Source organism: Talpa europaea, assembly GCF_964194135.1.
Source record: "Talpa europaea genome assembly, chromosome: 14".
NCBI classification, from domain to species: Eukaryota; Metazoa; Chordata; class Mammalia; order Eulipotyphla; family Talpidae; genus Talpa; species Talpa europaea.
The window spans coordinates 11,635,886-11,654,632 of NC_140082.1; the positions used below are offsets into that span (position 1 = coordinate 11,635,886).

The 18,747-nt window shown below is 60.2% G+C and overlaps 2 protein-coding genes across 4 annotated transcripts in view; one reads left to right on the plus strand and one right to left on the minus strand.

The window, feature by feature from the left end:
* The window catches only part of BICDL1 (BICD family like cargo adaptor 1), a gene marked incomplete at both ends in the record, with an annotated part of 65,090 nt that extends 64,827 nt beyond the window's left edge, over positions 1–263 (plus strand). For both annotated transcript variants that reach the window (XM_084253332.1, XM_084253333.1), the window contains one exon: positions 102–263. In XM_084253332.1, coding sequence (XP_084109458.1) covers positions 102–263 — 162 coding nt within the window. The remainder of the gene's footprint in view (positions 1–101) is intronic.
* A 4,002-nt stretch (positions 264–4,265) lies between these two features.
* On the minus strand, positions 4,266–18,499 carry RAB35 (RAB35, member RAS oncogene family; the record flags this gene model as incomplete). Of its 2 annotated transcripts, XM_084253608.1 has the most annotated exons (6): positions 4,266–4,431; positions 5,890–6,014; positions 6,098–6,222; positions 10,585–10,704; positions 13,552–13,606; positions 18,448–18,499. In XM_084253608.1, 6 exons carry the CDS (start codon positions 18,497–18,499, stop codon positions 4,303–4,305), a joined length of 606 nt encoding a protein of 201 aa, XP_084109734.1. In that variant the 3' UTR covers positions 4,266–4,302. The 2 variants fall into 2 exon arrangements, with proteins under 2 accessions (XP_084109734.1, XP_084109735.1); XM_084253609.1 differs by lacking the exon at positions 5,890–6,014.
* Between the last annotated feature and the right edge of the window lie 248 nt (positions 18,500–18,747).

Consider the following 18,747-nt stretch of genomic DNA (forward strand, 5'->3'; position numbering starts at 1 on the left):
CCCACCCCTCATCCTCATCTCGCTGTCCTCTGACCCCCGCCGCCTCCGCCCACCCGCCGCACCAGGAGCCCCGCTCAGCCTCCTCCGCTCTGCCCCTGCAGGATGACATGCACAGGGTCATTGACCGGCAGCTGATGGACACGCACCTGAAGGAACGGAGCCGGCCTGCTGCTGCCTTCGCCAGGGCCCACGGCCCAGGGCGCGGGGATGAGCCCGGCACCACTGAAGGCAAACGGCTCTTCTCATTCTTCAGGAAAATTTGAGTTGGAAGGAGTCAGGCTACTGGGGATGGGTGGACCGAGGTGGCTGAAAAGGGGGTACAGACAAGGGCCCGGCACTCTGTCTACCTACTAGGGCTCCCCTGGCCCGGGCTTGGCCGCTGCACTGTCTGGTGGCTGCCCTTGATGGGGACGCAGAGGCCTGTCCCCACCGCCAACCAGGACCAGCCTGGGCTCGCCCAGGATCTGCTGTTGCTCAGCAGGGCCCAGCTGCCTCCAGAACAGCCCCTTGGTTTGGCTCTGCTGCTCACACCCAAAGGATCACAGCCCACCCGTCCACCCCTCAGTGGCTCCAGCTCCCTGCTCCGGGCACCACTGCTCTCCTGCTTTGGAACATGGGGACAGAAGAAATGGAAGCCCTTCTCTGCATGCCTCAGGAGGCCATCGCTGCCCCCGGCTGCCATGAGCCTCATGGGCCTCGGGGGTTTAGTCCTGTAGGGCTCCAGGCCCAGACCTGCGCCTCCTTCCTTTCCCCAGGCCCCTGCCCAGGGAGTAAGGAGAGGAGCGGCCCCGCCCCAAGTGCATGCACCTCTGCCAGGAGCACCTCTGTGGGCAGGAGACCCAGTCTCTAGCCTCGGGGCCCTGCCAGCAAGGGCCATTCTTGCACTCAGCCGCAGTGGTCTGTGCCTGGGTTGGCCCAACGCCATCCCCAGCCAGGGAGGAAGAAGGGCCCCGCCCCCTGGCTGCCACTGACCTCCCAGCTGCGTCCAGAACACCACCACCGAGGGCGGCCAGCCGTGGTGTTCTCACGGGCCCTCGGCCCTCCCAGGGGCTGGGGGGGTCTCAGCCTCCCGAAGTTCCCCGTTCCTTCCCGTTGACAAGTTCTTGGCTTGGCCAAGCACATCCAGGCCACAGAACGGCCCCAGAGGGGCCTGGTCAGCCACCTCACCTCCACCTCAAGGGCAGGGTTGGCACCACGAGGTGGATGCTTCCAGATACTGCCCGCCAGGCCTGCAGAAGGGTGAGTCCTGCAACCTGCTGCTTCTGCTCCTTCCTCAGCAGCCACTCCACCTTCTCTGCTGAGGCCCTGGGCTGAGTCAGCCCGCAAGCTGCTTTGGACGGATTCGTCTCCCGTCCTTCCCCGGGAAAAGCACAGCAGGGATGAGTGGAAAGAATGTACCTATAGATATGTACATACCACAGTGCTGTAATTTTGTATGTAGCCACCATGTAAATACATGTATGGATTTTATAATATACATATTATGTATAAATCTATAAAGGCATATTTTTAGAAAAACAGCGCACCACTGCTTCTTTTGAAAATAGTCTGAATAAGAATAAAATGAATTTCTACAGAGCTTCCCGCCTCCGTTACTGGGCACCTGGAGCACGGGGTCAGGTGCAGCTTCTATTTCAGAGCCGCCCGGGCTGGCGGGGCTGTGGCCAGGAGGGGCACCTCTCTGGGAGGGTGGAGGCGGGAGGAATCCCGTCAAGTGACAGCTGAACGGGGAGCTGTGGCCACAGGCACTGCCTCCACGCCCCCGGCTCCCTGCCAGAGCTGCGGTGTGCCCGCCGACGGGCCGCCCCTGCCAGCACTGCTTCCCGAGCCTCCAGCGGACCCCACCGCTTGGCAGAAGCTTCAACCGGAAAGCAGGCGCCGCGGGCAGAGTCTCCCACGGCATCCTTCCGGCCTGCGGAGAATAAACACGGTGCTCCCCCCCGGCACTGCCCGCACGCCCTCCCAGCCAGCGTGCCAAACCCAAGGAGCTGCTCCACCTGGACCAACCTTTAACGGAGAAAGTGAACTTGGCCTCCGAGCATCCCTGGGCAGCGGCGCAGGACCCGGACCAGAACATAAGCCGGACACCCGGGGCGGGAAGAGGCCCCCACCACCCGGAGCAGCTGGAGAGGAAACAGATCCTGGCAGAGAACTTGGCAGCTTGAACCTTTATTTTTAGTATTTTTTTTAAAAAGCATAATTAGAAACTTTTGATACAGAAATAATCCTAGCAAACCATTTAAAAGTTTTGTTGTTCGATAGGAATTTCACATCAGGTTCACCGGAACGTCCGTCCAGCCTTGTGGGTCCCCTTCCCCCCTCCCTTTCATGCGCGTGACACTCAGCGGGACAGGCACACTGTGGTCACCAAAATCACCCCACCAGCCGCTTCCACCAACCACTTGGGTCTGGCAGTCCGGTGGCCAGAAGCCTGGTGGCCTCCGGTCTGGACGAAGCTTCAGAACCCTCACCCGCCCCCTTTTATTGCTGGAATTGCAAGCGCTGCCATACCGGCGCCGCCTGAGTCCCCGGAGCTCGGTGTGCAGCCCACCCCGGGAGCCCAAGCTCTGGGCACCTCACAGGACCCAGGCCAGCCAGGAGGTCCCGCGGGCAGAGGCCACACCCCCGCCCCCTCCCCGGCCAGGCGGGGCGGTCTGTGGCCCGGCCCTGCAGGGCCTCCACGCGCTTCCCCACCTGTCCTGTGGCTCCGAGGGGAAGGCCTGTCGTGCAGAACCTCAGGCTTTGGGCCGGTGGGGGAAGTGGAAAGACAGGTCAGAAGGAATCCCCAGCTTTTTTATTGATTAAAAACCCATCAACAGTGTTAACATGGAAAATCCGCAGTGTGATCTGTGATGTGATTGTCCAGTCAGACAAGGGTCTGGGTATCGCTTCGCCTGGAAATTTTACCTAGGAAAAGACATCTCGTACAACACATCATGATGCTGAAATAAATTATTCCCAGGTTACGTGATCCTTTTCGGGAAAAGGTGAACGACTGTCCCGAGAGGGACTAACCAAGTGCAGGTGTCCCTCTTTTTCCTTTCAGGGGACAGAGCTGGCACCCCGCCCAGCGGCTGTTCCTCCACCTGCTAAGAAATCCTCACGCTGCCGGTGTGCTGAGCTGGTTCTGTCAGTGATCTGGGGCTGCCCCCCTCCAGCTCAGAAGCACCCCCACGGTCCAGCAGCCCCGGCCCCTCTCCCCAGCCAGAGGTGTCGGGGCCCTAAGGGAGCCCTTCTCTTTTCCCACCAAGAAGTGGCCCGGGGGCAGCACTGCTCTGCTAGGAGCCCGGTCCACAGCGGCAGGAAGTCACTCTCTCTTCCTAAAAACACTGGACGAGTAAGTGGGGAGGCCCCAGCTCTGCTGCGGTGCCAGCCAAACCCCAGGAAGAGACAGTAAGTATGAGGAGCTTAATTCATTTGGCTTCATTTTCTTTATCTGTTAAAATAATGCACCTAAGCCCTCCTGAAGACCTGTCCCTGCACAGACGCACCCCTGCCTTTCTGCTGGAACCGAAAGGTGTTGGTAGAAGTTAGAAGCCACGGCCCCCCTGGGTTTGTAGCTCAGAGGCATCTAGAAGTCAGGACAGGAAATCTGGTGGCCGAAGGGCAGGAGTGACTCCCTCGGCAGAACCAGAGGGCTGGGCCTCCAACGGGAAGCCCCAGGCTTCTCTCAAAGCCTGGGGCTTCCCAGCTGCCAGAATGGCTGCGGGGCAGGAGATGAGAGAGGGGAGCTGGGCTTGGAACACAGACCCCACAGGCTGTAGAGAGTGGTGAGACCCTGCGTGCCAGAGACAGAAGTCGACTGCCTGGAGGAGAGCACAAGTAACACGGAGCCCACTGCGCCAGCCCAGGTTGGCAAAAGACGTGGCTAGAACACCATCCTGCCGCCTCAGGAAGCTGCTGGCGGTGAGATGGGGGGGCGGGCTGGATGGGGGCGAGGACCTGCGACAGCAGGCTGGCGTTACGGAGGCGAAGCCAGAGCAGGATGAGGGTGGTGTGGCTGGTTAAAGCAATATACATTATATACAAACAGGTTAATCAGTCCACTCGCTGGCAGCATCCTCGCCGGGCCCCGGCGCCTTGGCCAGGGGCAGGGGCGCCAGAAGGGAAGGGCAGGCTTGTCCATTACCTTCTTGGCACTCGAGGGGGGAGGGGAGGAAGTGCCGATGGCGCCTCCCAGTACAAAAAACGTTGAGAGAATTCTTTAAATAACGGCACAAAACTGAGACTGTCCCCCAGGAGCCCCGCAGCCTGAGGCGGGGAGCGGCGCAGTGCAGTCTCTGTGGTGGGCGGGCTGGGGTATTAGCAGCAGCGTTTCTTTCGTTTACTATTCTTCGTGAGCTTCACCACATCGTTCTGTTGTTGCTGCTGCTGTTTCGCTAAGTTGTCTTTCTTTGCTCGGAGGACCAGCTCTGTGATGCAGTTGAACATCTGTGAGGATGAAGGAGGCAGGGAGGCCTAAGACCTAGTGAGGAGGTCCCGTCAGGGCTGTGCTACCTCTGCAGGCCAGCACAGCCACCCCCCTCCTCCCCGGGTCCAGTTTTCTATTTCTTTCTTTCTTTCTTTCTTTTTAAGATTTATTTATTTATTTATACAAGCACTGGGTTCAGTCAGAAGCGCGGGAGGGTGAGAGAATTCACCAGAGCCAGAGCGGGGAGCAGAGCAGGCAGAAGGACCGAAGGACACTGCTGAGGGGAGCAGCGGGCGGCAGGAGAGGTCTGCGCGCCATGTGGGACCCTCCTCTGGTGGCCGGGGAGCAGCCGGGGATCGAACCGGCGCTGCAGAGGTTGCGGGCAGCTTCACAACCCAGCGCTCAACCGCTGCGCCACCGGGGAGGCCCCAGTTTTCTATTTCTACGCAAGAATTTTTTTGTACGTATGTCCTCCAACCCTCTGTAGGAGGTGGTGAGTTATTTTGTCCAAAATTCAAAAAGGAATATCAAAGACCCACAAGCTATGTCAGGGAAGTCATCCTCTGAGGGAGTTTCCAGACTTTGTTTTTAGGAAAAGGACCCCTTTCCTTCAGCTGGAATCTTCTGATGACAGAGATGACGGCATCCCTGCTCTGGTGACAGTCTGGGGGAGTCTGTGGCCTGCCCAAGACCCTTCCCAACTCCCCTTCCCCGCAAAGTCCTTATGCTGCCAGGATCAGAACTCCGCCTCCAGACCCACGTGCCCTCCACTCCACTGGGAAAAGCCACTAATGGCAGCAGTGGTGGTGGCATCAGTGGGCACAGAAAAGCCAAGGTAAGATCTACTGAAGCCGGCTCCCCACCACGTGCAATCTGCGTCTGGCAGGCAACGAGGACGCGAGTTCTCCAGGCGGCTGGACTCCACGCACTGGGAGGCCGACTCTCTCCCAAGGCCGTGAGTGGGGCCAGCCTAGGGCCAAGGTCTTGCTTTCTTCCCCACAGGATCACAAATGCTCTCTAGCAGCCCGGCAGAAGGGAAGGGCTGCAAGCTGGGGTCTCCCCAGGAGTCTAAGGGGGCTCATAGCAGGTGCCCACCTGAGCTCTTAAGACACAGGAAACTACCTGGTCTCAGCAGGAGACCAAGGCCCCAAGCAGAGCCAGAGAGCAGGAGAAGTGACAGCTGGTAGGACCAGAGACTGAGGCAGAGGACCAAGTAGAAGCCGTGCCTGGCTGTGGTGCTGGACAGATCTAAGCTGGAACCTTAGCTTCTCCACTTGGAACATGTGAACCATTTACCTCAGAGGACTGCTCAGATACGAGCTAAGACTTCTAAGGGCCCAACACAATGCCCGGCACACCACAGGTACCCAAAAGAGGGTAGCTATAGGGCTGCTTCTTATTGGCACCTGGAAGCCCTGAGTAGCTGTGGCGTGGAGCAGAGCTGGCCCCACTCCCTCCCCATCAGGCCCAGGCCTCACCTCTTCCACATTGACGTTCTCCTTGGCACTGGTCTCAAACAACTGGATCCCCATCTGCCCAGCAAACTTGTAGGCGTCTTCTGTCTCCACCACCTTCCGCTCAGGGTCATCATTCTTATTCCCCACTTTAAGGCAAAGCAAAGTCAGCCTGGCCCTGGAGCACCCCTGCACCCTCCATCCTGCCACCCCACCACTGGCTCCAGCTCACCTAATATTCGGCACACGTCATCACAGTTCTGGTTGATTTCGTGAAGCCACCGCTTGACGTTGACAAAAGACTCGGCACTGGTGACGTCATAAACCACGATGACCCCGTGGGTCCCCCGATAATACCTGTAGGGCCGGGACCTGAGTCAGAGCTTCTGCTGAACAAGAACAGCCCCTTCACTAGGACCTGGCAGCGCCCATCAGGTCCACAGCTGGGGAAATGCCGACAGGGCAAGTGCCTTCCCACACGCCCCGGAGTCTGCGCTCCGCATGGCCGTGGCTGGACGTGCCTGAAACACGCTGTGGCGCAAGGAAGACGCCTGGCAGCACCACCTTGCACGCACGTGTCCACGGCACCAGAAAGGCAGGCTGCAAACCCCTAAAGTGGCCAACCAGCCTGCTCAGTCTGCTGCTGCCTTGCAACTTCTTTGACGTTTTTATTTTTAAAATTTGGGCCATTTTTGAATTTGACATCATATCGGCACTGTCCTTGTTTTAACAATCAAAATGTCTTGCTCTCCTCAAATCTCAGTGAAATGCCATTCCACGACGACAAGTCAGTGGTGAGCCCTGCCCAGGTCTCGCTCACTCCCTGGAGGCAGGTGGGCACCTCCCTTCTGGCCACTCAGGGCTCCTCCATGACGGCAGTAGGGGGAGCATGGGGACCGCTGGGCATCCAGGCTCAGACAGGAAGAGAGCACCCCAGATACTCCCCCATTCACGCATACAGACCCTGAAGTCAGTGAGAAGGTCTGGAAGGGGGAAAAATGTCAACTTCCCAGACACCAGGTGCCCTTCTATTCCAGTGGCTGAGGACAGATGGGGGACCTCACCCCAGGAAGGGGAGACAGGGCCTCAGCCTTCCCTGAGAACGTCACTGACCCAGAGGCGAGGCGCTGCCGCCCCGCCACTCTGTGCTCCCAGGGCCTTCAGGACCAGGAGGGTGAGAATCACTGCCCGCGAGAGGCCAGCTCCTAAGTGGACACACCGTTCCTCCCAGCCGGCTGGCTGCCACTGGCCCAGCCTCAAGCACCTCCAGCCTCCTGAAGCTCACCAGGCCCGAGCCCCGGGCCCACAGGAGAGCAGCTCCCCTTCCACGAAGCACGGGCGCAGTGAGGAGGGAGCCAGCTAGGCTGTGGGCTGCTGTGTTCTCGTCTGCCAGCCCCTCGGCTCTCTGGCCAACTCTTCACATTCTAGGCCCAATCACAGGCCAAAGGCCAAAGGGGCCAGACCCAGTGGATTGTGGGATCCTGCAAAGGGAATTGCGTTTGCCTCGCCCCAGTAGTTTGCTCAACTATAAAACAGGGCTACCAGCACTTAACTCTCGGGGTGGCTGCGAGGGGACAGGCTGGCTTGCCGCGAGCACATGGAGCACTAGACAGCCCAGACGGCCGCTGGCTGTAATACTCCCTCCATGCGACCTGAGGCTCCTGCCACGGAAGAGAACCAGGGAAGCACAGTGAGGGTCCCTGTCGGCTTCGAGCAGGAGTCAGGCCCGCCCTCCTCCCTGCCCCGTCTCCACGCCTCACACGCCCCCTGAGGTCTGCCCACGGTTTTGCCTCCCCTGGCACGCGGGCCACTGACCAAGTCATGTAAGCACCAGGCCCTCAGGACCAGCTCGCCCCTGCCCTGCCCTCCGGCAGCTGCTGCGAGGAGGGGCAGGTCATCTTCCAGGTTGGCCTGGGGGACCCTCCTGAGCAGGTGCAGGAATGTGGGGAGCCAAAGGGACTGTCCCCTGCCCACAAACAAGGGCAAGCAGTGCACTGTTTCCAGACTCTCCTTTGCTGGAGACCACCGGAGAGGCAAAGAAATGCCCGCGGCCATGGCCCCAGCACTGAGCCACGTCCTCCCCGGGAACACCCCCTTCTCGGCGGCCCAGACAGTGCACTGCTCAGGAAAAGCTGGGGTGCGGAGCTGTGTGAGCCTCTGGGCTTCCAGTGCCATCGCCACCAGTGATCGCCCCCACTCCCCACAGCTGCGCTCCCTGCCGGGCACGCCGACAAGCACGGGGCCACCACCTTATGCCTCTCTGCAACACAGGGTCGCCATTCCGCAGGCAAGGCCCGGCCCGAGGTCACCCCGCCAAGAGTCACGCGCCCAGGTCTGACTCCCAGGTCCAGCGCCAGGTGTCCAGGGGCCTCCTCCTCCCTGGCCTCCCTCCTCCCCCGACACACCTCTCGGGGTCAGCCGACCCCAGCTGGGAAGAGACAACAGAGTGGGCGAGTGAAGCAAGGCTCGTGTTCACCAGGCGAACAGGCCGCCACTGGAGTTTCCCTTTTAATATTCTGAAGCCGAACAGGCCACCCTCTTGCTCCCTGACTGCCCCAATCCCCGCAAAGCAGCAACTCCTAAACTTTTCCAAGACTCCCTTCTTTGCCAGTTACCATCGCACGCAGTCGTCAAGGACCCCAACATGGAGCTGGCCTTGGCCTCCCCAAACAGAGAAGCAGGCGGCACGGCTGGGGGGCCAAGCCAGTGCTCACAGACTGCCCGCGTGCAGCACCGCCCCCTCTCAAGCACCCGGGAACACACACGCTGCCCTCAGGCAGCTCTGTAACGCCAGTCTCCCCAAAGAGCGAAGAGGCCTTTCACCCTCTTCCTGCCCCGGCTGCAGGGAGTGGATTTCAGGATGGCAGGGGAGGGCGGAGGCTCCTCTGCTGAAAGGGCCCGGCATCCAGGCACCCAGGAGTGCCAGGCCCGGAGCATTTCTAGCAGCCATGGGTCTGAAACCCCTGACTGGTTTTAACTGGCACAGGAGGCACGAGAGCCTCTGCCATCTGCCCAGTGCCATCACTCAGGAGTGGGGGCCACAGAGGGCAGGGCCTACTCCGGTTTAGGACATGAGCTTCAGCGTCAAACACCGCAGTTCAGCTCCCGACCAAGCAACCGAGCTAGCTCACGTCAGCCTCTCTGGGCATCTCAGGCCTGGAGACGATCACCGGCTGCTTTCTCGAGGGTTGAGTGAAAGAAAGCAGCCCTGGCGGAGAGGAAGGCCCTCCGGAGTTAGTGTCTCCAGAGCCCTGACCCCCACCTGAGGCTCCGGCCTCCCCAGCTCAACCCTATTATAAGGAGAATCTGAGGCCAACTTGCTCAGGGCCTTGCTGACAGCTGCTGAGATCCAGGGGCCCAGGATGGCCGTCCACAGCCAGCTTGTCAGCAAGAGCACAGAGAGCCGCTCGGGGCGGCCCTCAGGAGTGGGGGGCTCCCAGGGACCAGGGCACCATGTGCCTGCTGCAGGGCTGACCCAGTGACAGAAGCCCTTCCTGCCCAGAGCTGCTCTGGCTCTGCATCCAACAGGTGGATGGCCAACCCCCTGGACTAGTGCCAACCCCCTGCTGGTCTTGTCTCCAGCCTGGCCCACCAAGCACTCCCTGCACCACCAAGGGGGGAAACATCACCCCTCACATTTCCCCCCCCTCAGAAGCTGATGAGGCGCCCCAGGATGGATATCTAGGTTGGGAGTCAGCTGTGTTTCCATGCCCAAGAGAAGAAAGGGATCGCTGGCCTGGGAACTTGCTCACACACCTTCCCGAGAGCCCCCTCCACAAAGGAGCTGCTGCAGGGTGGGGCACAGGGGACGCCCACTAAAGAAGCAATGACTTTGGGCCAGATACCGGCTCCCACACTGTGCTGTGGAGCCCAGGCCCAGCCACTCACTGGGAGCAGGACCCCAGGGAAGTTCCCTCACCTGTGAAATGGAGATAATAGGACCAACTACAGAGTGCCTCAGCCTCAGAGACGTCAGCAAGATCACCCATGCAAAGCCCAAGCAGAGAGTACCTGGCACGCAGGACTTGGCATTAGAGAGAATCCTAAAGAATCCTCTGGAAAACTGAAGCACAGGAAGTTTAGGTAATTTGCACAAGAACAGAAATGTAAATTCCAAACTCTCCACCTTCAAAGTCCTGATCTTTCCTTTCCATCAAGAGCCCAAGAGCCCCTCTGCAGGAGCTCCCGCCAGTCTCCCACCATCTTGCAGCTACGCACCACACAGGGGCGGCAGCAGTGAAGAGGACAGCCGCACGAGTCTGTCCTCAGTACAGGCAGCCCTTTCCACACTGGGGCGCCCTCAGGCCTCCCGACGAAGAGACTTCACCTCACAGAAGTCAGGGGGTGACAGGAGCCTTCACAGCTGACCCTGGAGGTCTCAACTGACACCTAACGAGTAACTGTCACCTAGTCTGAGCACCTGGTGAGGCCAATACCACCCTTATCCCATTCTGCAGACAAAGGAACTGACAGCCAAAGTGCAGGATGACTGGCATGGGCTACTCCGCCAGGGAGGAGCCACACCTTGCCCCTCCTCCGCGCACATCTTCAGGAAGAGGAAGGACTCGACTGAACACCACTTGCTGTGGTCAGCAATGAGCTCACCTCCTGACCGCCTCAGAGGCCCACCCCAGTGACATTCTGCCACAACCCAGTCACTCAGCCCTGTCCAAGCGCAGGTGGTGAGGGGTCAGAGGGGAGCCGGGGAGCCTGACTCACGTGGAGGTGATGGTGCGGAAGCGCTCCTGCCCAGCTGTGTCCCAGATCTGCAGCTTCACTTTCTCCCCATTGATCTCCACGGTCCGAATCTTGAAATCCACTCCGATTGTGGTGATGTAGCTGCCTGCACACACACGCACGTTAACACGGCCCACGGGTGCTCGGTGCAGAGCCCTGGGCCCCACGACCCCTCCCTCTCCCTCTGTGCCTGGCACACAGAAGTCCCGGGACACCACCCTGAACAAGACAGACAGGGTCCCCACCCTGGTGGAGCCCACAGTCAAGGTGAGGACAACAAACAGGATACAATGAAGCAAAGTGATAAAGACCATTCAGAGCGCAGGAGTGCAGCAAAGGAAATGAAACAAAGGGGCGATGGCTGGGGGAGGGGCAGGCTCCTTAGTTAGAGGCTGGCCACTGGGTTGAGAACAGTGGGAGACCTATGAGGCACTCCGGATTTCTCTTTTCTATGCTTTCTATTCCAAGAAATTTAAGTGACCCACAAAACTAACACACAAACAAGTCACGACCTGCAGTTTGAAAAACATTGCTCTGGGCAGAAAAGACAGTAGCAAGAAATGGCAATAGCCAGTACTGGGTCATGTGGGGTCACGCACATCACAGGAGCAGGTGGAGGGGGCAGAGGCCAGACCTCGGGGCCTCTGCACCAGTGTTGAGAGCTTGGACTCTCTCATGTGTGACAGGCACGATGGGTTTTCATCATTTACAGTATAAATCGCCTTCTTGGGCATCTGTGTGAAAGGTGGAGCTGAGGATTTGGTGTAGGCATCAGCCCAGGCTTACAAAGTCTGGACTGGGTAACATTCCCACTAACGCAGGCCGTGGTCTCACTCCACTGGAGCTCACAGCACTAGAGTGCCGCAGTCAAGACAGACACACACACACACACACACACACACACACTGACTGTTTGCGTGCAAAGGATAGGTCAAAGTTTGAGGCAAGGTGGAGCTCAAGGCAGGCTCCCAGGAGGAAGTGACATCTGGGTGTAGCTTGAAAGAATAGGTAGAATTTCAAAGGTTGAACTTGGGCGGAGGAAAGACCCTGCACAGAGAAAAGGCTGATGCCGAAGCACAGAGAGAATCCATTCAGCGAACAGACAGCAGCAGGCACTCCACTGGCCTAGAGGATGCCAAGGAGGACATCAAAAGGGCCCAGCACCTTGCGCTGAGCGAGTGAGTGAGTGAAAAACAAAAGACTGGACAAACCGTGTGAGAAAGGAAGGCGGACAGGTGCACCAAAATAATTATGAAGACCAGCGTTTTTCAAGCGGGCGTGCCTCCGCCCCCCCAGAGGACAACTGGCGGTGTCTGCAGGCATTTTTGGCTGTGGCCCTGGGTCGGGTGGGGGAGTGGGCCCGGGGACATGTCTCCGACACCTCGTCAGTAGAGCCCAGCGATGTTCAGTGTCCTTCAATGCACAGGACAGCCCTGCACAACAGGCCCAACACGCCCATGACGCCCAAGAGGAGAAACCGCCGCAGGGCTGACCCAGGGACAGAAGCCCTTCCTGCCCGGAGCTGCTCCGGCTCCGCACAAGCGAAAGCGCTGGGTTCGTACACAGAGGAAAGAGACAGGGCGTGCAGCCCGGGGCGGGATGGAGAGGAGCTGCTGTGGTGCTTCAGACGAGGAGCCACCACGGCCTGAACTAAGCCACCGGGAGTGGAGATGGAAAAGAGACAGTGAGAGAGAGAGAGGCCTCTGCGGCTGAGAGGGCCCGGGATGGGGAGACAGAGACAGAGGAAGGCCAGGAACGTGCTTCAGCTCCGGACAAGCTGCCCGCTAGTTCCCGCCCAGGTGGGAGAGAACCCGCGCCGCCTGCCACTGGGGTGACGCATCCCAGGCGCTCGGGGGAGCCTCCCAGCAACCCCGCGCGGGAGGGCGGACGACCAGTCCGCTTTGTAGACAAGTGGAGACTTGGCCACACTCCCGGTCGCCCAGAGAAGACGACTCTCCAGCCCCTTCCCACTCGCGCTGTGGCAGGGTCCCTGGCGGGGGCATAAGGGGCAAAACCCACTTTTCCGCCCAGGACAATCACTTCCTAATTAGCGATTTGATCACTTCCTAACTACAGCTGGCTTCCCGCCACCTCACAGGAAGTCCCCCACCACGCAGTCACACTGCAGTCCTCACTCAGAGGAGTCAACCTGAAGCCTCCGCAGTGGCCTCCAGGTCCCCAGCGAATGCAATCCCGCCCCTCGCCCGCGGCCAGGGAGACGCGCGCTCGCCCCTGCTCCAGCCAGGAGGGAGGCGCGCGCGCTGACGCATCCGTGGAGTCCGCTCGCTGAGCACAACGTCTTGGACAGAAGAGTGGGCAGTACCTGCTCCTGCACAGATGCCCCCGAGCCAGCGGCTGCTTCCATACAGGGATCAACACGCGCTGTGGCGAGGAACGCCGCGTCCCTGAGCCCGGGAGCCCGGGAGCCCGCGGCCCGCGCAGCTCGAGAGCGCTGTGAGCAAGCGACGCGCGTCCGCGCACCGCCAGGGAGCTGCTCGGGCCTTCACGAGAACCAGAGAGGCCCCGTACGCCACCCGCGAGGGTGACCCTTGATACGCTTGTGGGGCTGGAGAAAGACGCAAGACAGAGAGGCCCGGGGCAGCGAGGGGCAAGTGAAAGGCCAGCTTTCACTTTCCACTTCACCGACGTCTTCCTGTTTGAAATTCTGCACCGGCGGGCACTGACTCGCAATATTGGCCTCACTGCTTTTTTTCACGCTGGGGCACAGCGGGACTCCAGGTGGGAAATGATGGGCCTGCAAAGGAGCTCCTTGACCACCACAGACGAAGGCCGCCGCAGAGACCGCCGGCCCCGGCTTCCTGTCTGCTCTCCCCGCACGGGGCAGCCCCAGGGAGGACGTTCCCAGCGTCAGACAGAGGCAGTGACGTTCTGGCACCAAGGAAAGGCATTTCCAAGCCAACACACCCCGGCGGCCCCCCAGGGGTACACTCACCTGAGAAAGTGTTGTCTGCAAAGCGTAACAGTAAACTGCTCTTGCCCACACCTGCGGGAGAGAAAGCAGGAGATGAGAGGGGGCCTGGGTGCTCTCCCGCCAGGCCAGTCCTTCCAGGAGATGATACCCGAGTCCAAACCGAAGCAGCTCCGAGGACCCATCTCTCCTCGATGCTGGTTTTTATCTCCCCAACCAGCCACACACTAAGAGCATCTCTCCCGCTCAATCCCTGACCTTCTCTGTCCCGGTGTAAGACAAGCTACTTCCCAATCCCCTGGAAACGGGATGAGACAGGGGCGAGTGCCTGGGGCTGAGGGCCAATCCCAGCAGCCCAGGGGAAGGTACCAAGTGACAGAATACGGTAGGGCAAGGTCAACCAAGCGGGAGATACCCAAAGGGTGTTGAACACATGGAGCCCAGAACAGTGCACATTATGTGTGAGCTCATCTGTGCGTGGTGTGAAAATGAGGAACCGGAGCTGGAAAGTGCCCTGAGATCATCTGATCTATTTTCTAGGTAAGGACACCAAGGCTCAGACAAGTCGGACCAGCATGGTTCCCCAGCCCAGGACCCTGCGGCCGGATCAGGGGGAGGGGTGTATGTCTCACACCTGTCAGCCCAACAGCTCACGCGCGCTCAAGCCCCTATCACTTGGCACAGCATCTCCAGGCGTACTTGTTCCAAGAAAGGTAGAGCCCCCAAAAGCTTGGCTTCCCTTTATTTCAACACACAGTGGCTTTAGCGTACCTGAGGCACCTGCCCCATGTTCTCCTGCTCCACCCCCTAACTTCACCCCTAAGGCCAGCTGGGTCAACCCACCCCGGAAGGAAGGAATTAGCACACCTAGAGCACGGTGAGTGGTGGGCACTTCGACAGACACACCTATAACCCCGAGTGCATGCCAAGATACAACCACGGGGACTCCAAGAAGCTCAGCAATTGGCCTAGGGGCCTCCACAGGAAATGTGGAGCTGAGATCTGAATCCAGAGCTGTTTACTCCAGAGATCTGAAGCTCTTACCAATATATACTCTTGCCAATATACACTGCCTGAGGAGTGTCTTGCATCTGTTTCAGGAAGTAAAATAAAAAGACTCGAAGGGGCTCGTGCATCTCACTCCTGTTAGATTCCGGGCAGCAACAATGCGATCAAAGCTAGAGACGAAGACATCTTAACCCGGGGCCTCAGAAACCCCCCAAGGGTAAACTCAGATTCTGTGGGGATGAGCAGCGTTCAGCAGACACTCACGCCGCCCCCATTCTGGTTGTGTTTCTCCACAGCTTACCAAGCCCAGACATCCTCTCCGGACAGTCCTCTCTGATGATCTAAGAGCTTGTTTCATGGAGTCACTCTGTGTCTTACCTTCCCAAAGACAGGCTGGGGGTGTGGCTCTGAGCAGACCCACGCTGCACCCACGTACCTGCTGGCCGGCCCCGGTGCCTTTAGCACTCTTGTGCAGAGCCGCTTCCTCATTGCTGCCTCTACGGGGCTTCCTGCTGAGCCCAAGAGCCAAGAGCCGGGCTCTTGGGCTGGGTCCCTCACCATGCTCTACCCAATGCCAACACCCGACAGTCGGGCGGCTCCTGGGCTTCCTCCTGGGACCTTTCTGGGACTGCTGACTCAGCGAACAGCTTGTGTCTGGGCCACTAGGCTGTGAGTTCCTGCAGGAAGATCTTGCCTCGCGTACTCCCAACACGCACAGACTGTAAGCACCATGCACAGAGTGGGCACCAACGCAGCCCCGTGCAGTGAATCTGTAACGGCACACAGGCCAGTCTCACCGACACTATCTGACACCCGCTGCAGCAGCAACAGAAGCCAAAGCAGTCATTTTCGAATTTGGGAATGGGCAGCAGAATTCCTTTATAAATTAAATTTCATCTAAAACCAGTAAGAGGGAGGGGCTTTCTCTGCATGAAGCAAGGAAGCAGCAGCACCTCTCCGGCCTGCCCTCTCGGGTCCCCTTCATTGGTCCCCAAGTTGCCCTGCACAGCTGTGGAAAGACCCCTCCAGTGACCACATTACATTCCCTAATGCTTTGGGCCTGGCACCAAGCTCTGGCACTGCACTTCCCCTTAAAAGGGAAAGAAACGCACCCTGAAAAGGGGTCACCTTCTCAATATCCCTGGAAGCCCCCTCCTGGGGAAAACACTCTGCTACTGTTCACCCCATGTCCCCGGCCTCAGAGAGGAGGTGGACCACCTTCATCACAGCCCACTGCAGCCGTTCTCTAGCGGCCACAACAGCCACCCGATCCTGTCCCGACGTCTGTCCCCCTGCAAGGAGCACCGGCCCTGCACTCCATGCCTCCGGGCGGCCAGGAAACACATTTACTCTGCCCAAACCTCACTGTCCCTCTTCACCCTTCTCCCAGAACCAAGCTTCCTCTCCTCCCAGGCATCTGGGCCTCCACAGATGCTCTGGTCTTAAAAGCCTCCACAGAGAGCCCCCACCCGCAGCCGTTCTTCCTCGGGCTCTAGTCCCCTCACTCCGCTTAGCTTCACTTCAAGACTGAAGACCTTCCACGTCTGAGTCCAGTGTTTTCATTTTAATTCCAGCTCAGCAACTACTTCACTGCGTGGCCTCAGAGAAGTCACTTCTCTCTGAGCCTCAGTTCACTCATCTGTGAGGTGAAAGACTTGAACTAGGTCCCTGACCACGCCGGCCTCCAGGTTCTAGGCATGAGGACGGGTGTCCCAACGGGCCAGAGGAAGCTGTCACAAATCACACAACGTCAGAGGAACATAAGGGAAAGTGTGGAACTCTACAAGTGTGGAAGAGCTGCAGAAGTGGAAGGAATGTATTTCAGAAGCATGTACAATGTGGCAGAGTGGGCAGGAGAACTCTACATTTATAAAGAAAGGAACTAACATTCATTGAGGCCCTACTGTTTCTCGGGCTCCACACCAGCTGCTCACACAGCATCATGCACATTAGCTCACTCCCAGCTTTGCCTCTTGTCAGCTGTGCCACTTTGGCCAAGTCCGTCAGCGTCTCTGAGCCCTAGTTTCCTTCTCTGACAAACCACACGGTAACGACGCGTGAGAAGCAGATGACAGAGTATCTGAAATCACTTGATAACCCTTAAGAAGCGTCCACGTGAGCCCAGTTCAGGGGAGCACATGTCAGTCTCCTTGCTCAGTTGCTAAAGCTTAGCGTGAGCTTCCATGGCTACCATCTCCCAGTGTCACAAGCCTTGGGCTCTGAGGATCAGCTCACTGTCAGGCAAAATCACACTGCAAAGCACCTGTCTCCTCTACACGGCAGACCACACGCAGACTAAACCAGGAGCCAGACCACCTAAACCTTGACCCGGTGAGTTTACCCCCACACCTGGCTTCTGAGTGAAAAATCAATACAGTGGGAAAGGTACTGGGAGAGAGCGGGCCCAGCCCACTCCCCAGGCTTTACAGAGAAAAGGAGTCAACAAGCTGCATTTTCTTGCTGAGTTCATGCTTTTCATTTTGGGATACCAGCACACGGGCCCTAGATGGCTTACAGAGGGGTCAGGGCCCGTGACCACGGTGGGCTGACTTCAACTCCAAAAAGAAAAAGATCATCCTGGCGCCAGCCCCTCAGGACCGCAGCCAGAGTTCAGATCCTGTAAAGGCCTAAGGCACGAGAGCTCGCAGAACATCAGAGACCATCTCCAAGAGCCAGTCTACACAGCCTGTCTGGTGTTCTTTGCTTCAAACCAAAACGACTCCACCCTCTGCCTGTCTAACTCCTTCCCCAACCACAGCGATTCTTCATCTCCCCAGTTAGCCCCTAACTTTCCCCTTACCTTCCACCAGTAACCACACAAACCTCTGCCGCCCTTCACCCGATCCAACCCATCAGCCACATCCCGATCCAACTCCCCCTGACCCTAAAACCCAGCCACTTGCCTGACCCCGCTCTGACGCTGTCCCCCAACACGCCCACTTCAGGGTCTTACCACAGGCTTGATTTGGCCCCTTTTTCCTGAGCCACGGGCCCACTCTCACCTCGGGTCCGGTCTGTAAACTCGGTCTGCGCCTAAGCCTGCTCCCCAACACCACATCACCCCAGCACCTCGGTTATGCGCCCATAAACCTCCTGGGACCTGCCTCCCTGACCTCCCAGTCACCCCATAAACCTGCTTATCTGTCTCACTCCACACACCTCTCAGCCCCTCCGCCCTTTCCCAGAAAGCAGCCGATTTATCTTTCCCAAGACGCTTCATTCATTCAACACACACCTCCACGGCGGCCCCTCTGGGCGCCGAGCGCTGCAGGAGGCCCCGGGGCGGGAGCAGCGGCCCGGGGGGAGCGGCCGGGCGCGGGCGGCTGCCCCACCGCCCTGGGCACCCCCGGCCCGGGCCCGGCGCCCGCGGGGAGCCCCTTTCACAGCCGGGGAGGCCGCGCGGCGCGGAGACAGACCGACCGTCCAGCGGCGCGTCCAGGATGCGCCGGCCCCGGCCGGGCCCCGCCTCACGGCGGGAGCCCCAGGACCTGCCCATCGCCCGGGGGCGGCGCCGGCGGGCAGAGGGCACCCCGGCCGCTCCGCGGGGCCCGCTCGGCGGCGCCCGGTCCGCCCCGCCGCCCGGCCCGGCCCGGCCCGGAGCGCGCCAAGGTCAGCGCGCGGGAGCGGGTCCGGGACTCGAACCCGGGTCCCCCCCGCCGCGCTCGCGCGACTGGACCAAGGTCACCCGCGAGGCGGGGCCGGCGGGAGGGACGCGGCGCCTCGGCCCGCCCGGGCCCGCGCCCGGCGCCCCCACCCCGGCTCGGGCGCCCGCGGCCCGCGGAACCGCGCCGCCCGCCCCGCCCCGCCCCGCCCCGCGCCGGCGGCGCCCCCGGCCCGCGCCGCCCGCCGCCGCCCGCCGCCCGCCGAGGCCCGCCCGGCCCGCCCGGCCCGCCCGGCCGCGGCCTCACCGCTGTCGCCGATGATGAGCAGCTTGAAGAGGTGGTCGTAGTCCCGGGCCATGGCGGGCGCGGGCGGCGCGGCGGCGGGCGGGGGCGGCGCGGCCTCGCGATCCGCGGCTGCTCGGCTGCTCCGGCCGCGGCGGCTCCACTTCCCGAACAAACAGCCGGAACTGACAGAAACGCCGCCCCGCGCGCCGCCCCCTCGCCTCCCCCGCCGCCGCCGCCGCGGCCGCCGCCGCCCGCCTCCCGCCCCGCCCCGCCACTGCGCAGGCGCCGCGCCGGCGCCGCCTCTGCGCAGCCGCAGCCGCG